General features: G+C 35.8%; 1 protein-coding gene across 1 annotated transcript; it reads right to left on the bottom strand.

The window, feature by feature from the left end:
• Positions 1–320: 320 nt before the first annotated feature.
• On the bottom strand, positions 321–21990 carry LOC113185444 (NXPE family member 1-like). The gene is made up of 5 exons (XM_077797739.1): positions 21892–21990; positions 7536–8269; positions 5157–5218; positions 1267–1479; positions 321–856 (listed from the first exon to the last, which is right to left on the bottom strand). Exons 1-5 carry the CDS (start codon positions 21988–21990, stop codon positions 321–323), a joined length of 1644 nt encoding a protein of 547 aa, XP_077653865.1.
• Positions 21991–24323: the final 2333 nt, after the last annotated feature.

Here is a 24323-nt window from a genome sequence, read left to right on the forward strand (position 1 = left end):
GTTTTAGAACATCATGATAATTATATGTTTATTACCCTTCTGTTCAGCCATGATTAACAGAAAGCATAAACCAACCATGACTAAAATATAAAAATATTTATTATTACACGCAGACTAGCTCCAGGCATGGTATGATCATTCCTCACATCTCACTCTCTTGGCTTTGCATCTCATCTTCATTCTCTTTGTCTTTAATTGTCCCAGAAATAATCCCATGGACATCCTTTTAAATTTGATTTTCTTAATACCTTAAATGAATAAAACTTTGCTGACACAAAGGATGTAAAAATTTGTTATTACATATTTTGTATATTTATGCTTTAGCAAATGTAGTTTAAGAACATGTTAATCTGACTTCCAATCACAACATCAGGTGGGTGGACATTATTGGTACCATATGCAATGGTCATGTCCCAGGCATCAATGACACCTACATTGAGATCTTTGAAAATGTCATTCAGGGTAAGATACTGAATGTAACCATGGAAGTCTCCAAACCACTCTGTTTCTATGTGCATCTCCCTGATATTTTCTGTCTTAATGATCACTTTAGTGTCGGGACTTCTTAGGAATAGTCGTTGGATAGCTTTTCGAACACTTATGGCCCTGCGAATGAAAACGTCAATGGGGAAAGGTCTGAAGTGTTGGCCAAAAGTTATGACAATGGCTGTGTTTTTATCCCCTGATAGCCGGTCAATTTCCCGAGGGATATAACCTTCATCTGTCACGGAATAGGTACTATAAGTGACAAAAGGAAAGCCATGTTTTTTCCATTGAATTTGAGTATGTCTTTCAGCATCCAGAAGCAAATGTTTCTTAAAAGGTCCAGTTTCATGAAGATCAAAAAATTTCAGTGCTGATTAAAAAAACAAACAAACAAACAGATTTTAACTAAAAAAGTAATATTAGTGCATGTTAAAAGAACATTCACAGTATCATTTATAATATCTACTGGAAATATTTTTATCGGAAGCATTCTAACTTCTAGAGTAAATTACCAATTCACATGTGTGAAATGTCAGTTAAAATATGAAGTTTTTCTTGGAATTTATCAGGAGGAATAACTTTTCTTATGAAACATTGAATAAAATAGATTTCAAATCAAGACTCAACTCTAGAAAGCTAAATGAAATCATAAGAAAACTAGCTCAAATGAGAAGAGATGGAGACCTCATTGAAAGTACTTTATGATCAGCCTGAATTTCCAAAAGAATATAAAGTAAGTACATACTTTTTACAGCTTTGGAATATAAAGTAAGTACATACTTTTTGCAACTCTGGGTAAGTAGTAGATCCACTGACGCAGTGTGGAGTCTCCCAGCAGGTAAATGAGTTTTCCTTTCAAGCAGTCATTGATCTTGTTTGTATCTAGTTGAATCTGGTTACAAAATGTTGTTATCCACCTTCCTTGTAATGTGTATCCACCAGGGACCAGAATCTTCATTCCAATTTGGCATTTCTCTGTGCTCTTTTCACTCTCTGGTATCAGAGATCTAGTGGTGAGTGTTGTTAGTGGCATGTGTTAAACACCAGCCTCCTTTCTTGGGCCTTCCCTTTCCTGATCTCTTACTCCTGTGTCTTTTGTCACTTACTAGGGGTATTTCTTGATCACCAGCTTTGTTTTAATAATTGCTCTCATTCCTCTGAGAGATATTTGAGTCATGCTGACTCCTCCCTGTTCATTTTCTTTCATCTGTGATCATTAGCTAAGTCTCTATGTCCTTTCCTTTCTTTGCCATTCCTCTGATTTTGTGGTGATTTAATTTTGTTCTCTAATCTGAATGCTGTTACTGAATTCCCAGTTCCTATCTTCATTATTGCATCATTTGTATTTGTTCCATCAATGAAGGAACTGTGAAGTTTGCAGTGTTTAAAAAATGGCTTAAGGGGCTGGGGATGTGGCTCAAGCGGTAGCACGCTCGCCTGGCATGCGTGGCGCACTGGGTTCAATCCTCAGCACCACATAAAAAATAAAATAAAGATGTTGTGTCCACCGAAAACTAAAAAATAAATATAAAAAAATGGCTTAAAATATAACATGTACACATGTTGAAAACTGAAACATTATGAAATACTTACCTCAACTTAATTTTTTTTAAAAAACAGGATATGCAAGCACCCATGGTAAGGGTGATTTGCAGCATTCCACAGAAACCAATATTCTGAGATATTACAGCCTGTTTTTATAGAACTGCAGCCTCTCTCATGGTGTGCCTTCTAAGGTATCCCATGTGGCAGAGCACCAACTCTGCCATGCTATAACAAAGGTCCTCATATGTCTGACATCATGCTTCCTTACCATTCTCTATGCTGCTGCACCACTGCTGAGCCATTGCCTCATATCTTAGTTTTATTATTTGTTGTTTTTTTTTTTAATTTTTTTGAAGAATGACTTTTTGAGCCTTTGCATGCTAGGTTAGCACTCTACCACTTAGCTTCATTTTATTGACAATTCATCTAGTAGGAAGGACACACATTGTTAGGAGGGCAAGTTGGTTTGCCTTTGAAGTCATTACCTACAAATTTCCCATATCATTTCTATTCATATTCCTAGAAAAAAAAATAATGTGGCCACAAGTAGCCACAGGAAAGGTGGCCAGGGCTTCAGTTAAACTACTGGTTTCACTTCTAAAGAGAGAGAAGGGAATGGGTAGCGGGGAATTACCAGCAGCCTCTGCTTAACCTTCTTTTCTTAGCTCCTCATAGATTTTGTAGTCTCTGGTTGCCTGTGTCTAGAAAACAGTACTTTCTTACATGTCAGTACTGTAAAGTTGGCCCTCTGTATCCATAGGATCTGTATCTATGGATTCAACCTACCATGAATGGAAAATATCCAGGAAATTTGTTTTTAATCTTATTAGACACATGCAGATTTTTCTTTCCATTTCTCTAAACAATATAGCATAGCATCTATTTACATGACATTTATATAGTATTAGGTAACATAAGTATTTTGGAAATGATTTAAAGTGTATGGGAGGCTGTTGTAATTCATTTCAAATACCATGCCATTATATATAAGGGGTAAGCTTCTTGGCATCAAATTTGGTGTCCCTGGTGGGTCCTACAGACAAACTCCCTTGAATATTAAGGGAAAATTGTATTTGTAATTCGAGGGCAAAGTAGCAACATGGTTCTGGTGGCAGATTTAGAAAATGCTCCTGGAATAGCTCTTAAATCCTGGTGATTTTTCTTGCCCAAGGGAGTTTTCCTAATGCAATTATCATGTTGGAATTTTACTGTGATATGGTTGGTCTTGTAGGAGGCTTAATAACACTACATCATGGATGCTTGCATATCATAAGCCTAGAAACTCAACACCCACTATTACCAAGTATTCCCCATCCCAGTAATGTACTGGCATATTCGAGATGATAGCCTTTGAGCTTATTATTGAAAAGCATATCTTGTGTAATATTTACATGTCAGAATTTATTTCCTTATGAATATTATTACATAATTTTATTTTAGAATAGGCTCGATATTTTGAGCAATATGTGGTTAATTTTGCTCACCTTTTTGATTAGAGATTGTAATAGGCAGGCTGTGGTCCCTCAATACATTCAAGTCCTAATTCCTCAAATCTGTGAATATGTTGCCTTCCATGGCAGAAAGGATTTTCCATATTCACTAAGTGTATAGACTCTGAGAGGGGATAGTTCTCAATTATCTGGGGGAAGGGGTCCAGTCTAATTAACTGGCTCTCCAAATTGAAAGAGGGAGGCAGGAGGTAGGCCAGAAACTTGTAATTTGAGTAATTGACCCACTATTGTGGCTTTGATAAGAAGATGGGGTTACAAAGAAAGAGGGCAGCCTTTAGAAGCCAAAAATGCAGATCTCCATAAAAAAATACAGGTTTGCTCTACCGTAACTAGCTTTGTGAAACCAATATTGGGCTTTGGAAGAATAACACTAAGAGAAAAGTTCTTCTTATTGGAAGCCACTTTGTTTTAGCAGCAAGAAGAAACTAATGCAGAGAAAATCGACATTCTTCCAATATGAATTCACCCCATTCAGAAATAGCATACTTTCTTCCATGTATAAATTTTATGTTCCTTAGCACCATTTTAAATTCTCTTTGTGTATTTCATACTCATTTTGCTCACTTGTCCACTCTCTTCTTCAGTTGACCTCTGGAGTTTTCAAAAGTCTACCAAATAAACATGAAATCTTCAGCATGCTACTTGAAAACTTCCATCCTCCCATATGCTTACCACACTGGCCTACTGAACAGGGTCCAGAGAATTTTGCTCATGAAAAGAGTTATCAGATAAAAAAGGTTACCACATTAAAGAATCCAGGAGAGAGAATTAAATCACTTCTAGTATGGAAGGCTTTTCTAATGTATGTGTCATTCAATCTTTTCTTTATCTCAATGTATACGTACATAGGTAATTAGAAGTTACTCAAATTATTTACTTAAATCTGACAACCCTACCATGATCTTTATGTGGTTTCTCTTTCAGCTCATTCTCTGATTACAGATATTCTTCAGGCCTTACTCATATATTGACTTTAACATAACTTCTTCTGTATTTTGCTTTCTTCACAGAGTTGGTAGATTGAATTTATTTTGATCACAAACTTAACATTAATTTTTCTCAATTGACTCAAAATACCTCATATCTATTAGACCCCCAGTAAAAAATTGATGAAGAAATGAATTAATATTAGAAATAAATCATGAGTTGTCAAGTTTACCATAACAGGCTTTATATACAATTATTTAAAGTTAATGTATAAATAAGTATAAATATTATTTGTTCACATGTAACATTGCTTTGTATTTGCCATTGAAACAATTAATAAGATGGAAACTTCATATGAAATTGCTAAGTGCACCAACTAAAAGCTGGAGGTTATACCAACAGAGATGAGGAAACCAAAGCCAGAGTGCTCCTGTTCTGAAGCCATGAGTACCCATCACAGACATTTGCACAGCACCTCACACTCTAGAAGATGAATGTAGGATACTAATACTTTCTCCTTTACATTAAGTCAAATGAAATCTACTATAAACAAAGTTTGAACTAATTTCCTTGAATTGATTTCTTCTATAAAGTCCAAATAGACTGAGATCAGCATTAACGCTGATTAATTTTTCTCTTCATAAAATTCATGACATATACACCTTCCACAGAAGAAAGCAGACTTACTGTTACAATGGGAGACATCAATATTTTTAAGGTCTTTCATCATTTCAATTCCCACTTTGGACCTTCAAAAAATAAGACCATAGATTACCCTGTGGTGTATTCACATAGCATAGGACACAAGTTTACCTCATTGTAAGTGAAGGATAATTTTATTTTTAATAATTGAAAACTATTATGTTTATTATGTGTTTTAGATATACTGGGCATTATACATGAATTAGGATTTGGGAAGGCTTTCTATCCTATGAAGAGTACCTGAAGTCTAGGGCAGCTCTTCTTATCTGCCAAATGTAATAGTGTGTGCTAGAATCTTAGATTCACATTTATCAAATATGAAAGTTCTCTGTCCTCTTTTATATCAGTTATTCACATTCATATAATATTTTTCATGAGTTATTATGAGCCTCTAGTTCACCAACCTAAGTTTAATCCCATCTAATTTCTTCAACCCACCCTCCAGAGCACCCTTTCCAATTGGAAATACAACTGAATTATTGTTTAAAACTCTTAATTGTGTCCATGTCACTTACCTAAGGAGTCCTGGATTCTTGTCATGGCACCTAGACCCCTTATCACAGAATCCCTGCTTCTCCCTTTAGGCATGTTTCCTACTGTTTACCTTTAATTTTTCCTGCATATGTGTTGAGGATCATGTGAATAAAGGTAATGTATTTATATGTATGCACTATTGTGCCCTAAACATCCATCAATGTGACTAGCAGAAAGTAATGGTTAACCTGATGCATGAATAAATAAATGAACATTCTATTTGTACATTGAATTTCTTTCTTCTTCTTGATGAAAGACCTCTGAATCTTCCTATTTAATCCCCACTGCTTATCTCCTGTGCATATGTGTGTGTAAATGGAGGCAGGCAGGAAGGGCTCAAGGAAGGATAAAGGCTCAGGTGCCTAGTATAACAAATATACAATAGATATAAATGGTACCCTGTTTTATGCTATGGATGTCCCTTTAGATCTAATCCCATAAAAGGGTAGGTGATCCTTAGTGGCATTTAGGCATAAGGATGGTTAATGGGGAGGAAGATATTTGGTGATTTGCATCATTGGAAACAAAAAGGAAGGAAAAGAAACCAACTGTGCTTTTATTTGTTCAGAAGTAAGCCATGCACTATAGATCAGGATAGCTGCATAAGCATCTGGATAAGTGCATTAGCATATTGAATGTGTCTTGTGTTTCCATGTTCTGTTTACTCTTCTTCTAACCAAATATTTTTGAAAGTACATGGAAAAAATTCTAAGCTTGAGTTTGAAAACTGCTATGAAATGAATTGCTCAGAATCTAGCATTTCACTGTAAAATATGGAGAGAAAATAAGTATCCATGGGGTAGAATAGATTTTGGCATAGTGGAAAGTGAAAAGGAAGTGGACTGAGGCTTATGGAAAATTATCACATGAACAAAAGATTCTGGGACTGATAAGGTCTCAGGACTTGGCTCATAGTTCTGGTTTTTGTGACGACAATTTTCTTTTACAAATACCCAAAGAAGCCCATGAAAGAACCCTGATATTTCATTCTAAGTAATGAATTGTTTTGTTTCCATCTCAGTGGAGAACAAGAAGACCAATGAATGAGCATCTGTTTGTAGGGGAGATAGGCATGGTGTGTCTGCAGCCAAGACTGATAGGAGAAATGTGTGTGCACCAAGGTTAGAGGAGGATGTTCAACGAGGGCTTCCAGGCACTGATAGGTAACAGTGGGCAGAGGTAGAGGGACTCCTCCATGCTGAGTAGTGTGCAATGATGCATTTCTGATTTTGAGGTCCACTAGAGATGACCCATAGGAGTTGGCCTTTTAGAAATATTGTTCAGGCTGCAGTGTAGAGTGGGTTCAAGGAGGGTGTGATTGATGATGGGAGAGAGACCAGGTAGGAAGCATTACAGTCATGTAGATGATGTAATGGTGGTCTCAACTAGGACAGCAGCACAGGGCATGGAGAGGAAAGAACAATAAAGACATTTAAGAGGCACAATCTGTGGAACACAATATGGGCTGTGAAGTTGCATGACATTATCATATATGTATAAGGAATTTTTTCTTGAGTGGAATATCTATGAACACATAGCAAAATAGTTTCTCGGGGAGTGTATTTTGTGAAACGTATGTGTACAGTAATAATCCCAATTGATACAGGGATGTATAGGCATGTATATTATTGAATTCTTCCTGTGTAACCATCTTTGTTTGACTATATCAAAATGCAAACTGTGGTGTAGAGTCATGAACATGGGGTGCCATGAAAATATCACTTCACATATATGACCATAACCTTGGGTGCAGGAAGCATCTGAGACATTAAGATCAGCAATGTAGCTTTGCTTACCAGCATCTCTCATTGTATTGAAAAGTATACTCACTTATGGAAAAGGCTTTTTTCCTTGACAGAAAGATAAGAAATTTCTCGGTTCCTGGTGGTCACATGAGTCAGGGCCTCACAGGGCATGTTTTGAGGCTTCATGCAGTAGAAGGCTTCCTGGTCTCTCCCATACAGGTAGGTGCATAGTTCAGAGCTAGAGTTTAGGGTCAGGCCACATTCAGTGAAGACTTGGGAGGTGCCATTAACAAATTTACCTTTGAAAATAATTTTATCATAGCCTTGGTTCCTTGCCCTCCAGAGAGCGGACACCCCTTCACTGGGGTGGATGAGCAGGAGAGACAGGGAGACCTGGCCCTCCCAGAACAGAGTGAAGCTGACAAGGTAGGTGCCATTGTGGAAGTCTGTCACCTTTCCTGAGGCACCTGCTTTCAGGGCTGGGGAGGACATCCTGGCCCTGAGGAAGTCCCCTCCATATTCCTTCCTGCGTCCCAGGTGGTCCCTGGCCTCCAGCAGGATGTTCAGCTGGTCCCCCCTGCAGTATGTGTCTCTAGGGTTGAGGAGGGTGACTGTGCTGTGTGTGGCACTGGTGGTGGTGTCCTCATGGGTGAAGGGTCTGGGTGGGATCAGCTGGTTTAGTGTTTTCAGAATCTTCCTTATTTTCAGCTCAGTTTCTGTTGGTGTGTTTACAGGGCTCATCTTTATTTCAGAACATGAAGAGTTTGTGGAGATGTTCCAGTGATAAAAGCTGATGGGTACATTTATAGCAGACCAAAGCTGAAATGATAACAAATAGGACATACTATTCAACAAACCTCTTTCCAATAATTTTTACTTATAATGAATATGTGCTCACCTATTTTCATCATGTTATTTAAACTTTTTGACAATTCTGCATAAAATAAAACTGTTTATATTTTTACCTTAATGTTTTAATGCCGAGCAATTATAAACAAAAATATTAAATCTTAGATTTATAGCTTAAGTAATGAGTAAAAAAATGATGCTGGTTTACTTGTTATTCCTTTTTAAATATTCCTTACTCTCATAGCTCATTTCTGTTTAGTTCCTCCTCAATATAATCTTACCCATATTTAACTATGTTTTCCTCCCCACCTTATCATGGTTCAAGCTGCCATCATTTATCTCCTGAATTTTTTACTTTCTTGTTGGGGTGAAGATGTTCTCAGTTTTCATGAGGACAGCACTTCTTTTTCTCCATTTAATTTTCTCCATTGTATCTAAGTCAGTCATTGTAAAGCAAAACTCTACTCCCAATTAGCCCCTTTAATGTCTTCTCATGATTCTTGGAGTAACAGCCAGTTTTAACAGGGCTTTATGCTTTGGCCTGACTTTTCCTACCTAGTTGTCCCGCTTCCTCCTATGTTCTCCATTTTGACAAGACTAACTGGTTTTATTTTAGGAGCTGATCTTCCTTTCTTGTATGTCTTGTGCTTTACTAATACTTTTTCCTCTTCCTGCATTGGTGGCTACCTCTTTCTTTTCCCCAAACCACCTAAACATCTATTAACTTCTCATTTAAGAATCCCCACAACCTTAGTTGTCACTGGACAGTGTTCTAAAGGTGCTCAAATTCAGTGGTTTCTGAATCTTGTTGATAATCAGAAGCAAATGCCAAGCTTTTCTCAAAACATGGATTCTCAGGCTGCAGTCCAGGTCAACTGAACCATAGTCACTAAATGTGCAATCCTGGAGGATGTGGTTTTCAAATACTTCACAGACATCCTGTGTTCAGATAAGGTTGAGAACACTGGTTATAGAACAGTAATTTTCAACCGCCTCACATGTAAGAACATCTGTAGATCTTAAAACAGTACAAAAAAAACTTGTCTGACTCTTCTGTGGCACATCCTCAATCTGTAAATCTCTGGTGGTTGGTAACAAAATGTAAACCAAAAATAGACTGGAAACCAAGAAATGAGATATAACCAAATAAAGATGAAAGGAACCTAAGTTCAATCTTTGAGAAATCTTAGAGAATTGAGAAATCTTTGGCTAAGCCAAGAAAGAAACAGAGACAAATATATAAAATCTAAAAGAGAATAATTTCATGTATGTTTGTATATTATGAAAACATAAAAAAGACGTTAGTACACACACTATGAGATAAATGGGATAGAAAATAACGATAACAATATAACAGTATAACCATGATGAAAACTTTTTTTCCATTTTGCCTTCATCCTAAATAATTGAATAATTTTTATTTGTGAGTACAAATATTATTAAGTTGCATAATGTGGAAACAATTTATACTAAATCTTTTTTTTAGAGAGAGAATTTTTAAATATATATATATATTTTTTAGTTTTCGGTGGACACAACATCTTTGTTTGTATGTGGTGCTGAGGAGCAAACCTGGGCTGCACGCATGCCCACTAAATCTTGATAAGTGCAATATAGAAAAAGGAAAAGTTTTCACTCATAACATGGTTTTAAAATTCTCTCTCCCTTCAGAGATGTATATATTTATATAAATATATATAAATATGTAGTTTAGAGGTGTGTGTGTGTGTGTGTGTGTGTGTGTGTGTGTATTTGCCATGAGTGCTTATGGATTGATTAAGATGGGCCTTGAGAGAAAAATCTTTCAGTGTAGTTTATATCTTAATGGATTAAAGACAAATCTTGTGATTTTTTCCTTATTTTCAAATTTACTTGATGGAAATTGCAATGATAAAGAAGCATTCACTATATTTTAAAATTTATTTAACCCCAATACTTAATAAGTACAAAAAATAAAATTCAAAGTCAAAAGAAGACAAGAACATTGGCTAGCATCAACTGAATTAATGTTCAACATGTTAGAGGCCCAGAACAATAAAATCCAACCAACCAACCAACCAATTACAAAAAGACCTTGAGGTTTTGAGAATTGTAAGAGTCTTACTGATGATATTTTAGAATCATGTCTTTGTTTTGTTCTATATAGATGTGATTGTCTACAACGAAAACTTGAGTTAGAAAATTACTGGCAATAAGATATCAGGTAGGAGCTGAAAGCAAAATAAAATTATAGTATCATTAAGCACTTATCTATGCCAGTAGTAATTAGTATTAAATGAAAAAGGACATAAGTTTGGATTTGAGGGAGGCATTTTGAAAACTCTTTTAATACTATTTTACAACACCTGAATGAATACAAAGATTTTCAGCTTTGAATGTAACAGGGCATGATGTAAACTTGATATTTCTCCTTAAATATAATTTGAAAACTCTCTTTCAAATTTTATTTTCAGGAGGATTATCTTGAGAGAGACCAAAGATGTTTACTTGATTCCAAAATTTTGTGGAAGATAGTAGTCTATAAGTAGCTAGGAACTATTTAGAACATACTAACTGTAGCATAAACAAATTTGTAGTAACAAATTTTATCATGTCCAAATAATATAAAAAAACAAAGAGAATAGAGTCCCCTAGAAATTGATCTCCTTATATATGGCAGTGCATTATGTTAGTGATGAAATCATGAATCATAAAATTACATTTAGTAATTTGTACCAGAAAATTGTTTACTATATTAAAAACAACTCCTGATGATTTCTGTCCCAGGCTGTGTACTAAAGGTCTAAGTGAATGAAAGACCTAAATAGGAATATCATAACTCACAAATGCATCATAAAGAAATTTAGAATTTCTCTCTGATTTGAAATTAGAAAGTATGTCATAAATAAGACTGCAAATTTCAAAATATAAGAAAAAAGTGTTTAACTATTAAATTACTTCAAAATGACAATTCTTATAAAGGACATCATGGACAAATCTAACAGACAAAATGAGATAAATTATATGCATCATCTAAACCCAGAAATTATTCCCTAGACTATAAAAGTTATTACTAAAAAGAATAATGTATATGTGTAATATAATAACAATATAATATAACATAATTATATGATAATTATATAATAATATAAAATAATAACAATAATCTAATGTCATAATAATATAATATAAAAATATAATTATATGTATTACATTTACATAATATATATATGGTCCCAATATAAAAATCAACAAAGTATATATTGAAAATATTTATGACAATGTTGATCACATTATTAGGTATATTAGTGAAGCAATGGACACAGTTCATTTATGGGAATTAAAAAGTTACATTTCATATATTTATATAATGGAATATATAAACCCTCATGAACTAGATTTCCATAGAGCAACATGATTAGATTTCAGAGGAAATTTTGAATAAAAACTTTACATAAACACACACCACACAGTATCCCATCACTATGTATCTCTCCAAGACACACATATACCTATATATATGCATTGAGTAAGAACTGGAATACTCTGAGGAATAAATAATGTGAATATGTGCTTGTGGGAAAAGGGGAATGAGAGTATGAGTGGGGAATAAATAGATAAAAAGCCATAAATCATAAAATATTTCTTCATATATGGCTGATTAGCTTCAATAACAATGATCAACTCTGAGCAAAATACTGAAACAACTCCCTCCAGGCTAAAAGAGTGTAGCTTTTGAGGGGAAGCTGAAGCCTGGAAGAATGAGCCATCAGGAAAAATCTTCTGTTTTAATGATGTTAATTTGACAGCAGTTGGAAGACAAAGATGGAATACTTAAAATCAGTAGAACCAGCACACCCCCTTAATCAACCATAGTTACTGGAAGAAAGGGGAAATCCTAGACCATAAGAACTTTATTCAAATTTCTAGCTAAATACCTCACAGAAGTTGCTCAGCATCAAGACTCACAAAAGGAGAAGATAACTTTTCAGTGAGGTGGCAATTAATGTTAGAGATGTCAAAGTAAACTCCAGACATACCATTTTATACACAAGTTAACTGATATTAGGGCTACTGCTAGCTACCCCTCCCTCTAACAGGAGCTGGACAGTGACCATGACACTTCAAGATTCCACTTTAGAGGCACTGCTGCTGAGGAATTATTATAAACTAGCCAAACAACAGAGAATCTCTCCCAACACAAGATCTTACCCCATATGAGCCTAAACATAGCTTGAAATTATTGAAATGGGGAGACAATTACCAGGCTCCAAAGAGGAATAACCAGAGTGGAACTGCAGGCCCCCCACCCCCACACCAACATCTACACATGTTTCAAAAACAGAAATCTTAGAGTTTTAAAAAAATTCTTGTAAGAACCTCTGTATAAAACAGGAAGGGGAATCCATCTTAATTGATGTGCAAGTCCAGGACCTCCGAAAGGATGAGGAAACAGGCAAACAAATCTCCCCTTAAAACTCAGAACCCTCCAACAAAGGATCCCACTGAGACAAGAGTGGATGAAATTCCAGAGAAAGGTTGTAAAAAACTGATTATTAAAATATTAGATTAACTTAAAGGAGATCTAAGGAATGAATTAACAGATCAAATGCAGGAGATGAAAGACTATTCAAATAAAGAAATGGAAATATTGAAAAGAATCCAGCCAGGACTCCTAGCAATAAAAGACACAATGACTCAAATGAAAAATTCATTTTAAAACATCACCAGCAGATTACATTGTACAGAAAATAGAACTTCAGGGCTGGGGTTGTGGCTCAGTGGCAGAGTGTTCGCCTAGCATGCGTGAGAAACTGGGTTCAATCCTCACCACCACATAAATGTAAAATAAAGATATTGTGTCTACCTAAAACTAAAAAAAATATTAAAAAAAGAAAATAGAACTTTAAGATAGAACCCCAGGCTTTGAAGACAGGATGCATGGATTTGAGTACATGGAATACAAAAAAGGGGGAAAAAAGTAGTAGAACATGATCATATACAGGAATTCTGGGACAACATTAAGAGACCAAACCTGATAACCACTGGGATAGAAGAGAACCTGGAGATATAAACTAAAGGCGTTAAGAACATTTTCAATGATATAGTTATAGAAAAGTTTTCCCATCAGAAATGAGATAGATATTCACATACAGGAGGAAAACAGGATTTCCTATAGACCTAACCAGAAGAGAAGTTCTCCAAGACATTGTAATCAAAATGCCTAACAGAAAATAAGGAAAGAATGTTAAAAATTGTAAGAGAAAACATCAGGCCAATTTAGAGACAAACCAATAAAGTTCACTTCTGATTTCTCAATCCAGACCCTAAAACCAAGGAGGGGCTAGAATGAGATATTCCAAGCTGTAAAAGAAAACAACCACCTTCCACATTTATTATACCCAACAAAGCTTAGTTACAAAATTGAAGGGGAAACAAAAACCTTTTGATAATAAGAATAGAGAAAAAGAATTTATCACCACCAAACCAGCACTCCAAAGAATACTCAAAGATAAACTGCACCCAGAGGAACTAAAAAACAAATCCCAAAGCTCCCAAATAGAGGCAGATCAATAAAAGGCCAATCTACTATACAAGAATCAAGACAGTATTAAGTATAGCAAAAATAAAAATGGCAGAAAGCCCCACACACATATCCACATTAACACTGAATGTTAATGGTCTTTACTCACCAATGAAAAGACACAGGTTATGAGAATGGATCAAAACCAAAATCCAACTCTATGCTACATAAAAAAAAGATTCATCTTTGTAGGCAAAGACCCACAGGCTGAAGGTAAAGAGTGGAAAAAAAAATTCCATGCAAACAGACCCTGAAAACAAGAAGAAGTAGATATTCCCAAAGCATGTTTCAAGCAAATACTGATCAGAGAAGGCAAAGAAATTTGCTACATTTGTAAAGGGAACAATCCAAAAAGAAGATATAATGATACTAAATGTTTATGCTCCAAGTGTCAGCACACTTATTTTCATAAAAAAGTTAATCCATGACATTAAATCTCAGAGAGATCCCAATACAATAAATTGGGTGATTTCAACACATCATTATCACCAATAGGTCATAACAACATAAAATCAATAAAGATATTTCCAATCGAAACGATGCAATAAATTAAGTGAACCTAAAAGACATCTATGGGATATTTTATCCCCAAACAGCTAAATTCAACTTTTCATAAATTCCTAGAATATTTTCCAAATTAGATATTCTAGGTCACAATGTTAATGTTAACAAATATAAAAAACAGTCAATATGATCCCATGTATCCTATCAGATCATAATGGAATAAAACTACAAATCGACAGCCAAAAAAAAAAAAAGCACATGGAGAATGAAAAATAGTCTTTTTTTCATGATTTTTATTGGCTAATAGTTGTTATACATAACATTAGGTTTCATTTTGACATAATTATAAATGAAAGGAATATAATTTGATCCAATTCAGTTGCCAGGACTGACACTTACCCTACCTCTCCTCCCTCCCCTTGTTTCTTTTTCTCTATTCTACTGATAAGCTTATTTCCATTTTTAAAAAGTGTCTTATGGATATCCATAATGGTGAGTTTCACTGTAGTATATTCATATATGTACATTGGAAAGTTAGTTTCTCTTATCCTATTCCTCCCCTGTCCTCCAATCCTCTACTTCTACTCCCCTGATCTTTTATTTTGACAGCATATTTCCATGGTTTATTTTCTGTCTTTCTTCTGCCTGCCTTTTTTAGACCAGTTTCTGCATATGAAAGGAAACATTCCACCTTTTACTTTCTGGGTCTGAGTCATTTCACTTAGCATTATAGTCTCCAGTTTCATTCCAGCTAATAACATAATTTCTTTTTATGACTAAATAAAAATACTCCATTGTTTATAAATACCACATTTGCTTTATCCATTCATCCATTGAAAAGCAGTTAGGTTGGTTCCATATTTGGATTTTGTGAATTGTGCTTATGTAAACATCGATGTGGCTGCCATCTTATAGTATACTGATTTTAAATCTTTTGGAAATATACCAAGGAGTGGGATAGCCTGGTCATATGCCCTTAAATGAAGAATGGATCAAAGGAGAGATAAGAGAAGAATTCAAGAAACTTTTAGAAATGAATGAGACAGAAAACAACATATCAAAATCTCCTTTTAAAATTTGTTTTAATTAGTTAACATGACAGTAGAATGCACTTACATACTTTGATGTATCATACATAGATGGGATATAATTTCTCATTTTTCTTAGTATACATATTATAGAATCACATTGGTCATACAGTCACATACATACATACAGTAATAATGTCTGTTTAATTCTACCATTTTTCTTATCTCCACATCCCCTGCCTTCCCCTCCTTTCACTTCCCTCTACCTAATCTAAGGTAAGGTTCTTATTTTTTTTTGCATTACAATTCTTAATACACATAAATACCATACCTTTTGTATTTCTGTTTGTATATAAAGTATGTTGACCCCCAATTCAGGTCTTCATACATGTACTTTGTATAATGATGTCCATCACATTCTACCATCCTTATTAATGCCCTGCCCCGTCCCTTTCCCTCCCACCCCTCTTCCATATCTAGAATTCATCTCTTCCTCCCATACTCTCCCTCCCAATCCCACTATAAGTCAACCTCCCTACAGTCAATCAATAAATATATGAAAAAATACTCATCATCTCTAGCAATAAGAGAAATGGAAATCAAAACTACTCTAAGATATCATTTCACTCCAGCCAGCATGGTAGCTATTATGAAGACAAACAACAATAGTGTTGGTGAAGATGTGGGGAAAAGGTATACTCATACATTGCTGGTGGGACTGCAAATTGTTGCAGCCAATTTGGAAAGCAGTATGGATTCCTTGAAAAACTGGGTATGGAACCACCATTTGACCTAGATGTTTCCCCCCTCAGACTATACCCAAAGGACTTAAAAACAGCATACTACAGAGACACAGCCACATCAATGTTTATAGCAGCACAATTCACAATAGCTAAAATATGGAGCCAACCTAGATGCCCTTCAGTGGATGAATGGATAAAAATAAATGTGGTATATATACACAATGGAATTTTACTCAGTATAAAAGCATTTCTAAGAGAAAAATTTATAGCAGAACACCTACATTAAAAATACATCCCAAATAAATAAGCTTATGTACCACCTCAAGAACTTAGAAGAACTAAGTTCAAAATCAGCAGAAGACAGAAAATAATTAAGATCAGAACTGAAATTAATGACATTGGGAATTAAGAAAATACATAGGATCAATGCAATTTAGAGTTGGTTCTTTGAAAAGATAAGTAAGGTTGATAAGCCCTTCCCCAAAGTGATGAAAAGAATGAGAGAAAAGACCCAAATCAATAAAATTAGAGGTGAAAAAGGATATATCACCATAGACCTTCTGGAATCCAGAGGAAATCAGAACCTGTTTTGAAGAGCTGGGGAAGATAGCAGAAACAGCTAGACAGTGAGTCCCAGTCTCCTCAACACAGAAAGGAAGCAGTGAAGGAAAAGCAGAACTGATAGGTGGGTGACAAAATAAATGTTCTAAGACTAAGTATTACATAAAATGAGCACTGGAGGTACTGGAAGATAGGTTCTCTGAGTAGATAACAAAGTCTGAGTGGTTAACCCACCTGAACTTAGGGTGAGAAGGGGAGGGGAACAGACATTCTCTTTGGCTCATCCACTTAAAAACTGTTGGAAAGACAGACAAAATTTAAAATGCAATGGCTTCAGAAGGCTCCTTAAAACAGCACAAACAGCTTAAAACCAAATCATGAAAAGAAAGCTGGGTGTGTGGGGGGGTCTGCAACGATCTTGTGGAGTCCTCAGCCAAACAGTCACCCTCTTAAATCAGCATGGAGTCTCCCCACACCAAGACAGCTGCATTAAGCCAGAAGATAGTCCCCTAAAGTGGGACCTCTGAAGAATCTTACCAGAAAAAACTTCTAGAAGGACTACTACTAGTGGTAAAACGCTGAAACCCACACCGCCACCCTCTCCCCATGAACAAGGTGAATGAGCAGGCTGGTAAGGATCTATGCTGAGGAAGCGCCAAGCCCTGCTGATCCTCTGTGACAAGACAAGGATAAAATCTCTTCACCCTGTCCACTTGCTCACTCAACTCAGAGACAACAGTAAAGCAGGTTTGGCCCCAAAGGAAAGCAGATTCACACCATGCCCTGACTACTTTCACTGGGGGTATGCACCATGGGAAGACTAGGGGCAGTCCTCAGGGTCACAAGGCCATAGAAGAGGGAAGCTGCCTGAACAGCCAGTGACATAGAGACCCACTGGGGAATTGCCAGAGGGGACCTGGCAGAAAGGGGCCGATACCAGCTTTAACAGGTGTACATCCTGAACAGTGATCACAACTGGCAAATGACAGGGCGTTGTTTGGATACTTGCAGGACCTTGTATCAGACTTAGTAAACAGAATCAGTGCCCACCATTCATAGCCTGAGATAATGGAAACTAGGGTCCAGGTGAACCACTAGAGACACTTTGAAGGGTTATAGAAAATAATATTCCTACAAGACAGCTTCCCAAGAAAAATGGAGGAATAGTGTGACTCAGGTGAAGGGAGAGAAATTAGCCAAACATTAATCCTCTCCCAGTACATCCTTTCCCAGTAACAATGGGCCCTGAGGGAAAAAGCAAACATTCATCCCTTCCTAGGTTCATCCCCAGCATCTCCACCAAAAGCAAACATTTACCCCTTCCCAACCACAGTGGGTCCTGAAAGAGGGACACAAATACTGGACCCTGAATTTTTACTCTTTTACATTGCTGGTAAGTGTCAGAAGGAGAAAAGCAAGTAGTGAAGCTCTAGGTAACAATGGGACCCAGAGGAAGGAAGACAAGCAGTGAACACTGAGTTGTCAGCTTTTCTGAGTGACAGTGAGTTTCAAACGTTTTACAACTGCCTTCTTGAATTAAAATTTTAACCTGAACAACTGGGTCCCTGCCTGTCTGAACAGCACATCCTCAGTCTCCAGTGATTAATCCTCATTGTAAACTATAAAACCCAGGCTCCTTCTGTAGCCCAGGAACTATCTCTATACCCAGAAAATGAGCCCTCTGTGCCTCATCAATTGATTTCACTGCAGAATAAAGAAAAGCTTGCTGATCTAAGATTTGTTCCCATCTCCTGCCTCCATCATTTGTGTGCCATGCACTTACATCCTTTACTAAACCACTTCACTACAGCACCTCAGAGAATGGTTTCAGCAAGGGGTATATTTCTGCATCACAGACCACTTATGGAAAATCCACAACCAGAGTTCCTGCACTCACAGACAGCCACCAGGATTTTCAGTACTGTGAAAAGGAGTGTAAAGGAGAATAGGTACAAGGTGACCCCTACAGCAAACACAGGGGGCCTTCATAGCCTGCATTCTGAACTGCTTCACACAATAGACACATCCAATCAACACTGTGCCCTCTGAGCACTCAGCTGCAGTCCCCTGAGCTGACAAACCAGAAGCTGCTGGTGGGAGTTTTGTAGCAACTAGGGAATTGGCTCCTGTTCCCCTGCAGCTCAGGAGAGAGCCATAGCCAAAGACTGATGGGCATCTACTTAATGTCCAATGAAGAGAAAACCAAGGTTCAATCAAATTTTTCTTCATCTTGACATTGTATACAATAAACAATTCTAATGTCAACTTTGATCATATAAACAACTCATTAACTCAACTAGGATTTGCTTTGCTTTTAATAATAGATGAGATAATTTGCAGTTCAAGTTGAATCAGGTTAATCATTAGTCATTTCAAAAATATTAATACAACAATCCTGAGGAGTAAAGCAGGATCCACAGTTCCAAAATATAACAGTTACAATTCCAGTATACAATTATAAATTACTCAGCATAGAAGGAACCAGAAACATGCAATATTTCTCACAGGATATGAAAATTGATAGAAACAAACACTGAGAAAAGATGTTAGAATGATCAGACAAGGTGTCAGAAACAGCCATTAAAACTATGCTAAATGAGGTAATGAAGTGAAAGATAAGATGTATTGTCAATATTGTAGAACTATTTTATTTTATTTTTTGGTACCAGGGATTGAACTCAGGGGCACTTGACCACTGAGCCACATCCCCAACCCCATTTTGTATTTTATTTAAAGACAGGGTCTCACTGAGTTGCTTAGCACCTCACTATTGCTGAGTCTGGCTTTGAACTCAGGATCCTCCTGTCTCAGCCTCCCGAGCCAATGGGATTACAGGCATGTGCCAGCACGCCCAGCAGAAAAAGAACTATTTTAAAATAAACAAATGAATTTTACAACAGAACCAAACAATATCTAAATAAAATCAGTATCTAAATAAAATATGCCTTTTAGTTTTAAACCATCACGCTTCTCTTAATGTTTTTGTGTTAGATCAATTTTATGTTTCTTTACTATTGTTTTCTGACCTTATAGATATTTACTAATTTTGGAGTCTCTTTGATTTATAAGTTTCTGAAATAGGTATGATAAATTATTTACTATGGCTGTGACATATCAAATTTAACTTGTAACTCTGATTATTCTCATTTATGTATGTAGGTACTTTGCTAGGTTCATGCAAATGTATAATGATTTTATTTTCTTTTGTAGATTTTTCCTTGTGTAGCATAGCATTTTATTGTTGTGTTTTTTCTTAAATTTCTATTTTCTTTACTTAATATTTTAAGCTAAAATTCACTGGACTAAAATATTGATAAATATGAGGCAGGAATTTTAAAATAAGACAAATTGACCTTTGTGATAAATATCAGAGACAAATTCTTTTGAAAATGTTAGTACTAGGAGACTATTTTTTCTGAATCCTTCAAGAGAATCTATTAAATCAGACCCAACTTTAAACAATGAGAATGAACAGAAAGTTTGATGTGTTTGTGGTAAGAACTAAATATGTATTAGCTTACAGGAATAATTCTAATTGATGCTTATAAGGAATGGAATATGTACACGATGGCTATACTCTGAAGAATAGATGCAATATCACTATAAAAATGGTTGGACAGTAGAGAAAGAGGTGAAAAGTAGTATTTGTTTATTAATTACCATACAGTAGTAACTGAAGTAAAAAGATATTACTTCAAATCACTTAGCACAAATTTGTTATAAAACACTCAACAAAAAGAAATTTACATATTCCACCCATAAGCTATTCTGTAGTGCAAAAGCTAATATTTTACTTAAAGGGTAACAGTAGAGGCTTTGCCACCAAATCAGGCATAAAACAAACTGCCTACGTTCTACTACTATTTAACATTGGCCTGGAGGTATTTGCTAATGTGACTGTACAAGGAAAATCAAATAAGTCATTGGAATTGGAAAAGAAGAGGTAAAATTATCTTTTCTTTTTCAGATGATATGGATATATTATGGAAAACCTCAAAGTACAGGTGGAAGAATGAGTATGGATGATAGAGGACTTAGCAAAAAGTTAGGCAGTACATTTAATGTATAAAAATCAGTAGCTTTTACATATTTACACAAAACCAGAAAAAGTGTCAAATGTGAAACAAATGATCTGGTATGGTTGCAAAATGACAGCAAGATATTTAGTTATACATTTTACATGTTTCTAATTATTTACATGAAGAAAACTCAGGAAACAAAATTGAGTGACTGAAAGGGGAAGTATGTTATTAGACAGAAAACATCATGAAACTATTTTTTTTCTTGTAAAGTTAATTTATATATTCAATGAAATAAAAATATCCTGAGTATTTTTCTGGACCAGACAGGTCAATTAGAAAGTTCACCTGAAAAAAAATAAATAAGAAAGAAGAGCCAGGAAAATTGGGGAATAAGATATCAGGGATGGTGTGTGTGTGTGTGGGGGAGGGTGAGCACTATTAGATATTAAATTTTGCTTCTAAAATATCTATAAGTTCAATGGGTAAAAGAGCAGTGGAACAGAATAAAGAATCAAAATAGAGTTTATTATATATAAAAATTTTGTATGCTCTAGAGGCTGCATTCAATATCTGTGAGGGCATACATGAAATTTTTCTAAGAGGAATAGAATAACTAGCTAGCCATAGCTGAAAGAAAAATTAGGTCAATATCACATACAACTTTACAGCAAATTTCAAGGGAATCAAATATTTAAATTATACAAAACAAAAATATGAGAAAAATGGGCAATTTCCTATATAATCTTTTAGTGGAAAATCTTCTGATTATAAATTACTAGAAACAACAGGGTACACTGTTTTACTAAAAAAATAACGTTTGCATAAAGCATAAATCATAGACAAATTTTTTAAAAATGGCAAATTGGAACTATGTAGTCAAGAAATATATGCACCTGATTTGGTGACAAGTACTCACTGAGTGATAGGGAAGGTTGTGACCTTCACAAGGGCCATTTTGGGGCATATAAGAGGTAGAATCTGATTAGATTGCATTGAGGATGAATGAGAAATGAGAAAATCGAGACAATGTCCCTCTGAAATGAGGTAGAGAAGGAGAGAAGAAAGCTGAGTTAGAGTGGGAGGGTAGGGGAAGGATTGACTGTGGTAAGTGCTCAATTGATGAAGGTCACAGGTGAAGGTTTCAAACCAAACTAGAGAAAATTGTTCATACCTTTGTGAAGTTTTGAGAAATTGTAGAAGTTATCCAGGCGATGACTAAAAGAGATGTCAACACCAGCAGCACTTTCTGAAGCATTATATTTGAGGACATGATGAGAGTCCTAGGAAAGACAACACATGAGACAGAATCATATAAAAAGTGAGTTCATCTGTACACATTGTTTAATTTTTCAACAGCAATTTACCCCTGAGATGTTTTCCCCCTTGCTAAACCACTTTCTTTCTCTCTCTTAACCAGCTCACACCTCCAACTCCTTTGCCCACCTGTTGGCTGTTTCTTATCCATATTTTATTTAGGATTGTTACTTTCTCCCTCTATGACCCTGAAATAGGAGGCAGATGTCCCTCTTACATGCTCTAGTTTCTCAGTTGGAGCACTTACCACAGTTCCTCTTACCACCATTACAACAGAAGCAGAAAATTTAATTCATCAGTCTGTCATTGGGGGAAGACTTGGGATAGCTGAAGGGGCAACAAGAACATGTTATGCTATAAAACACTATCTATAAAGACCCTTAAAGAAAGTTGGTCCTTTTAACTGGTCAGGTAAGTAGGGCAGCTGACTTTTGCTGAGCACTGAGTATAAAATTTGGAAGTAGAAACTCCTTGTAGACCAAACTATCCTGTGTAAAAGAGGTGATTCAACAAGGTTATGTAGTACATGAGGAAAAGAAGGGAGAAGGAGACAAAAAGAGGTAATGAGGGGGAGAATGTGGGAAACAGGAAGACAGGGAGAAAGAGAGAGAAGATCCTCTTCATCATGTCCATTGTAAAGTGGTCATGGAACCAGAAGTTAGATTTTATGTTTTAAATCCTATTTTGAGGTCTGAGATATAAAGTCCCCCTCTCTTTGCCTTACCACATCTCCAGCGGTGTTCTTTTTTTTAATGAAAAAACCTGTGTGAGAGTAGATTCATTTACTAAAATCCTAAAAGTTTCTTTTGAGTCTGACTAATGCAGAAGGAAGCAGATACAACCCATACAAAATGGATGCGAGAGAACAAATGGTGAGTTCAGAGCTGGTTAACTTTTGGAGAATCCAAGGAGAGATTGTTTAAGCAAGTTGCAGCACACAGTCATGATTCATAACAAGTGATTGCTTTTTGATTAAATTGGGACTCCCACTTACAGACACCTGATGTGGGGGCAATTGTAAAGGTGAGTTCTAGGTCCAGGTAAGTGTTGGGATGAAATGAATGAATACAGGAGACAGGAACAGAATGGGACAACCTACAGTCTGTGTCACTCACTGTACTGCAATATTTTGTTTACTTTCTGATCATCAAAGACTGCTAATTACTAGTGAACTAGAATAGTTTCTATCTCAGCATTATGTGTACAGTGTCTAGGGCAGTGATGGACAAGCATAATAATTATTGAATGGGTAATTTAAAAACATAATCCTGCTTTTCAGATCAAATTTTTAATTCCATCCACTAAAATTTTATATATTCTCAGAATGTTCATATAACATTTTCAATGGGGCAAAATATCAGGGTCAAAGGACTATTCTGAGTACTCTTCACCTCCCATTCTGAGTCTAGTCCACTTTTTCTAACTTCTAAGTGAATTCTATTATATGTGAGTTTCAATGAGTGGTCTGATTCATATTTATGTACTTAGAAAGTAATTCATATGAGTAAGTTTCAGCAGGATTGGGAAAAAAGGCATTTTGGTGCAACCTAGACTCTCTACTTCCTTTTCTTAGGTTTTAAAATTTATTTTGTTCATTCACTTATTTAATAATCACTAAGTACCTACCCAATATGTGTCAAGTACTGTGCAATATACTGAAGATAAAGTGAACCAAAAAAAAAAAAAACAACTCATGAATTATATGAACATTCATGAGAATTAGAATACATTAGTGGAAACACTAGTTTCTTGTTGGTCTGTGAATAAGCCTTATTTCTCCATGTTCCTGAGTCAGTGCTGCACCTCCTGCCTAAATTCTCATCCTTCTCCCCTCCCTGCACCCATCCCTTCCAAGTCCTTCTTCAGTAAAGCTGGAGAATTTCTATTCATCATTTGAGTTTGTGCTTGAGTGAAGACTGTTCTTTACTCAGTAGTTTTAGATAATAACCTATTCTTTTGTGCTAGTCTATTGTGCATACCTGTGTTATAATACATGCTGCACCAGTTTATTTTATGTTCTTATGTGTCATTTACTTCATGAGGCTGCTAGACATTCCAGAGGAGATCCTTATCCAAGAAGAGAATCACCTAACTGAATCTATCCACCTTTGATTGCTGGTATGTTTATCATAAGTTACTGGTCATGACAACCATCCCATTCTGTTGCATGTATTTCTGAGCTCACATTTGCCCTGGTGAAGTATTTGCTGGCCAGAGCAGTCTCCTTTGATAGTGGCCAGAGTGCTTTTTTTTTTTTTTAAGGTATTTTACTGCTGGGCTTGGCAGCTC

Source organism: Urocitellus parryii, chromosome 4, assembly GCF_045843805.1.
Source record: "Urocitellus parryii isolate mUroPar1 chromosome 4, mUroPar1.hap1, whole genome shotgun sequence".
In the NCBI taxonomy this organism is placed as follows: Eukaryota; Metazoa; Chordata; class Mammalia; order Rodentia; family Sciuridae; genus Urocitellus; species Urocitellus parryii.

Bases quoted from the DNA above. Each gene is read 5' to 3' on its own strand.
- LOC113185444 (XM_077797739.1), bottom strand. From the start codon at position 21,990: ATGTCCTCAAATATAATGCTTCAGAAAGTGCTGCTGGTGTTGACATCT. The intron at 5,219-7,535 runs GTGAGTATACTT...TATTTTTTGAAG, and splicing joins GAAAAAAGCCTTTTCCATAA to GTCCAAAGTGGGAATTGAAA. The intron at 1,480-5,156 runs GTAAGTCTGCTT...CTCTGATACCAG, and splicing joins TGATGTCTCCCATTGTAACA to AGAGTGAAAAGAGCACAGAG.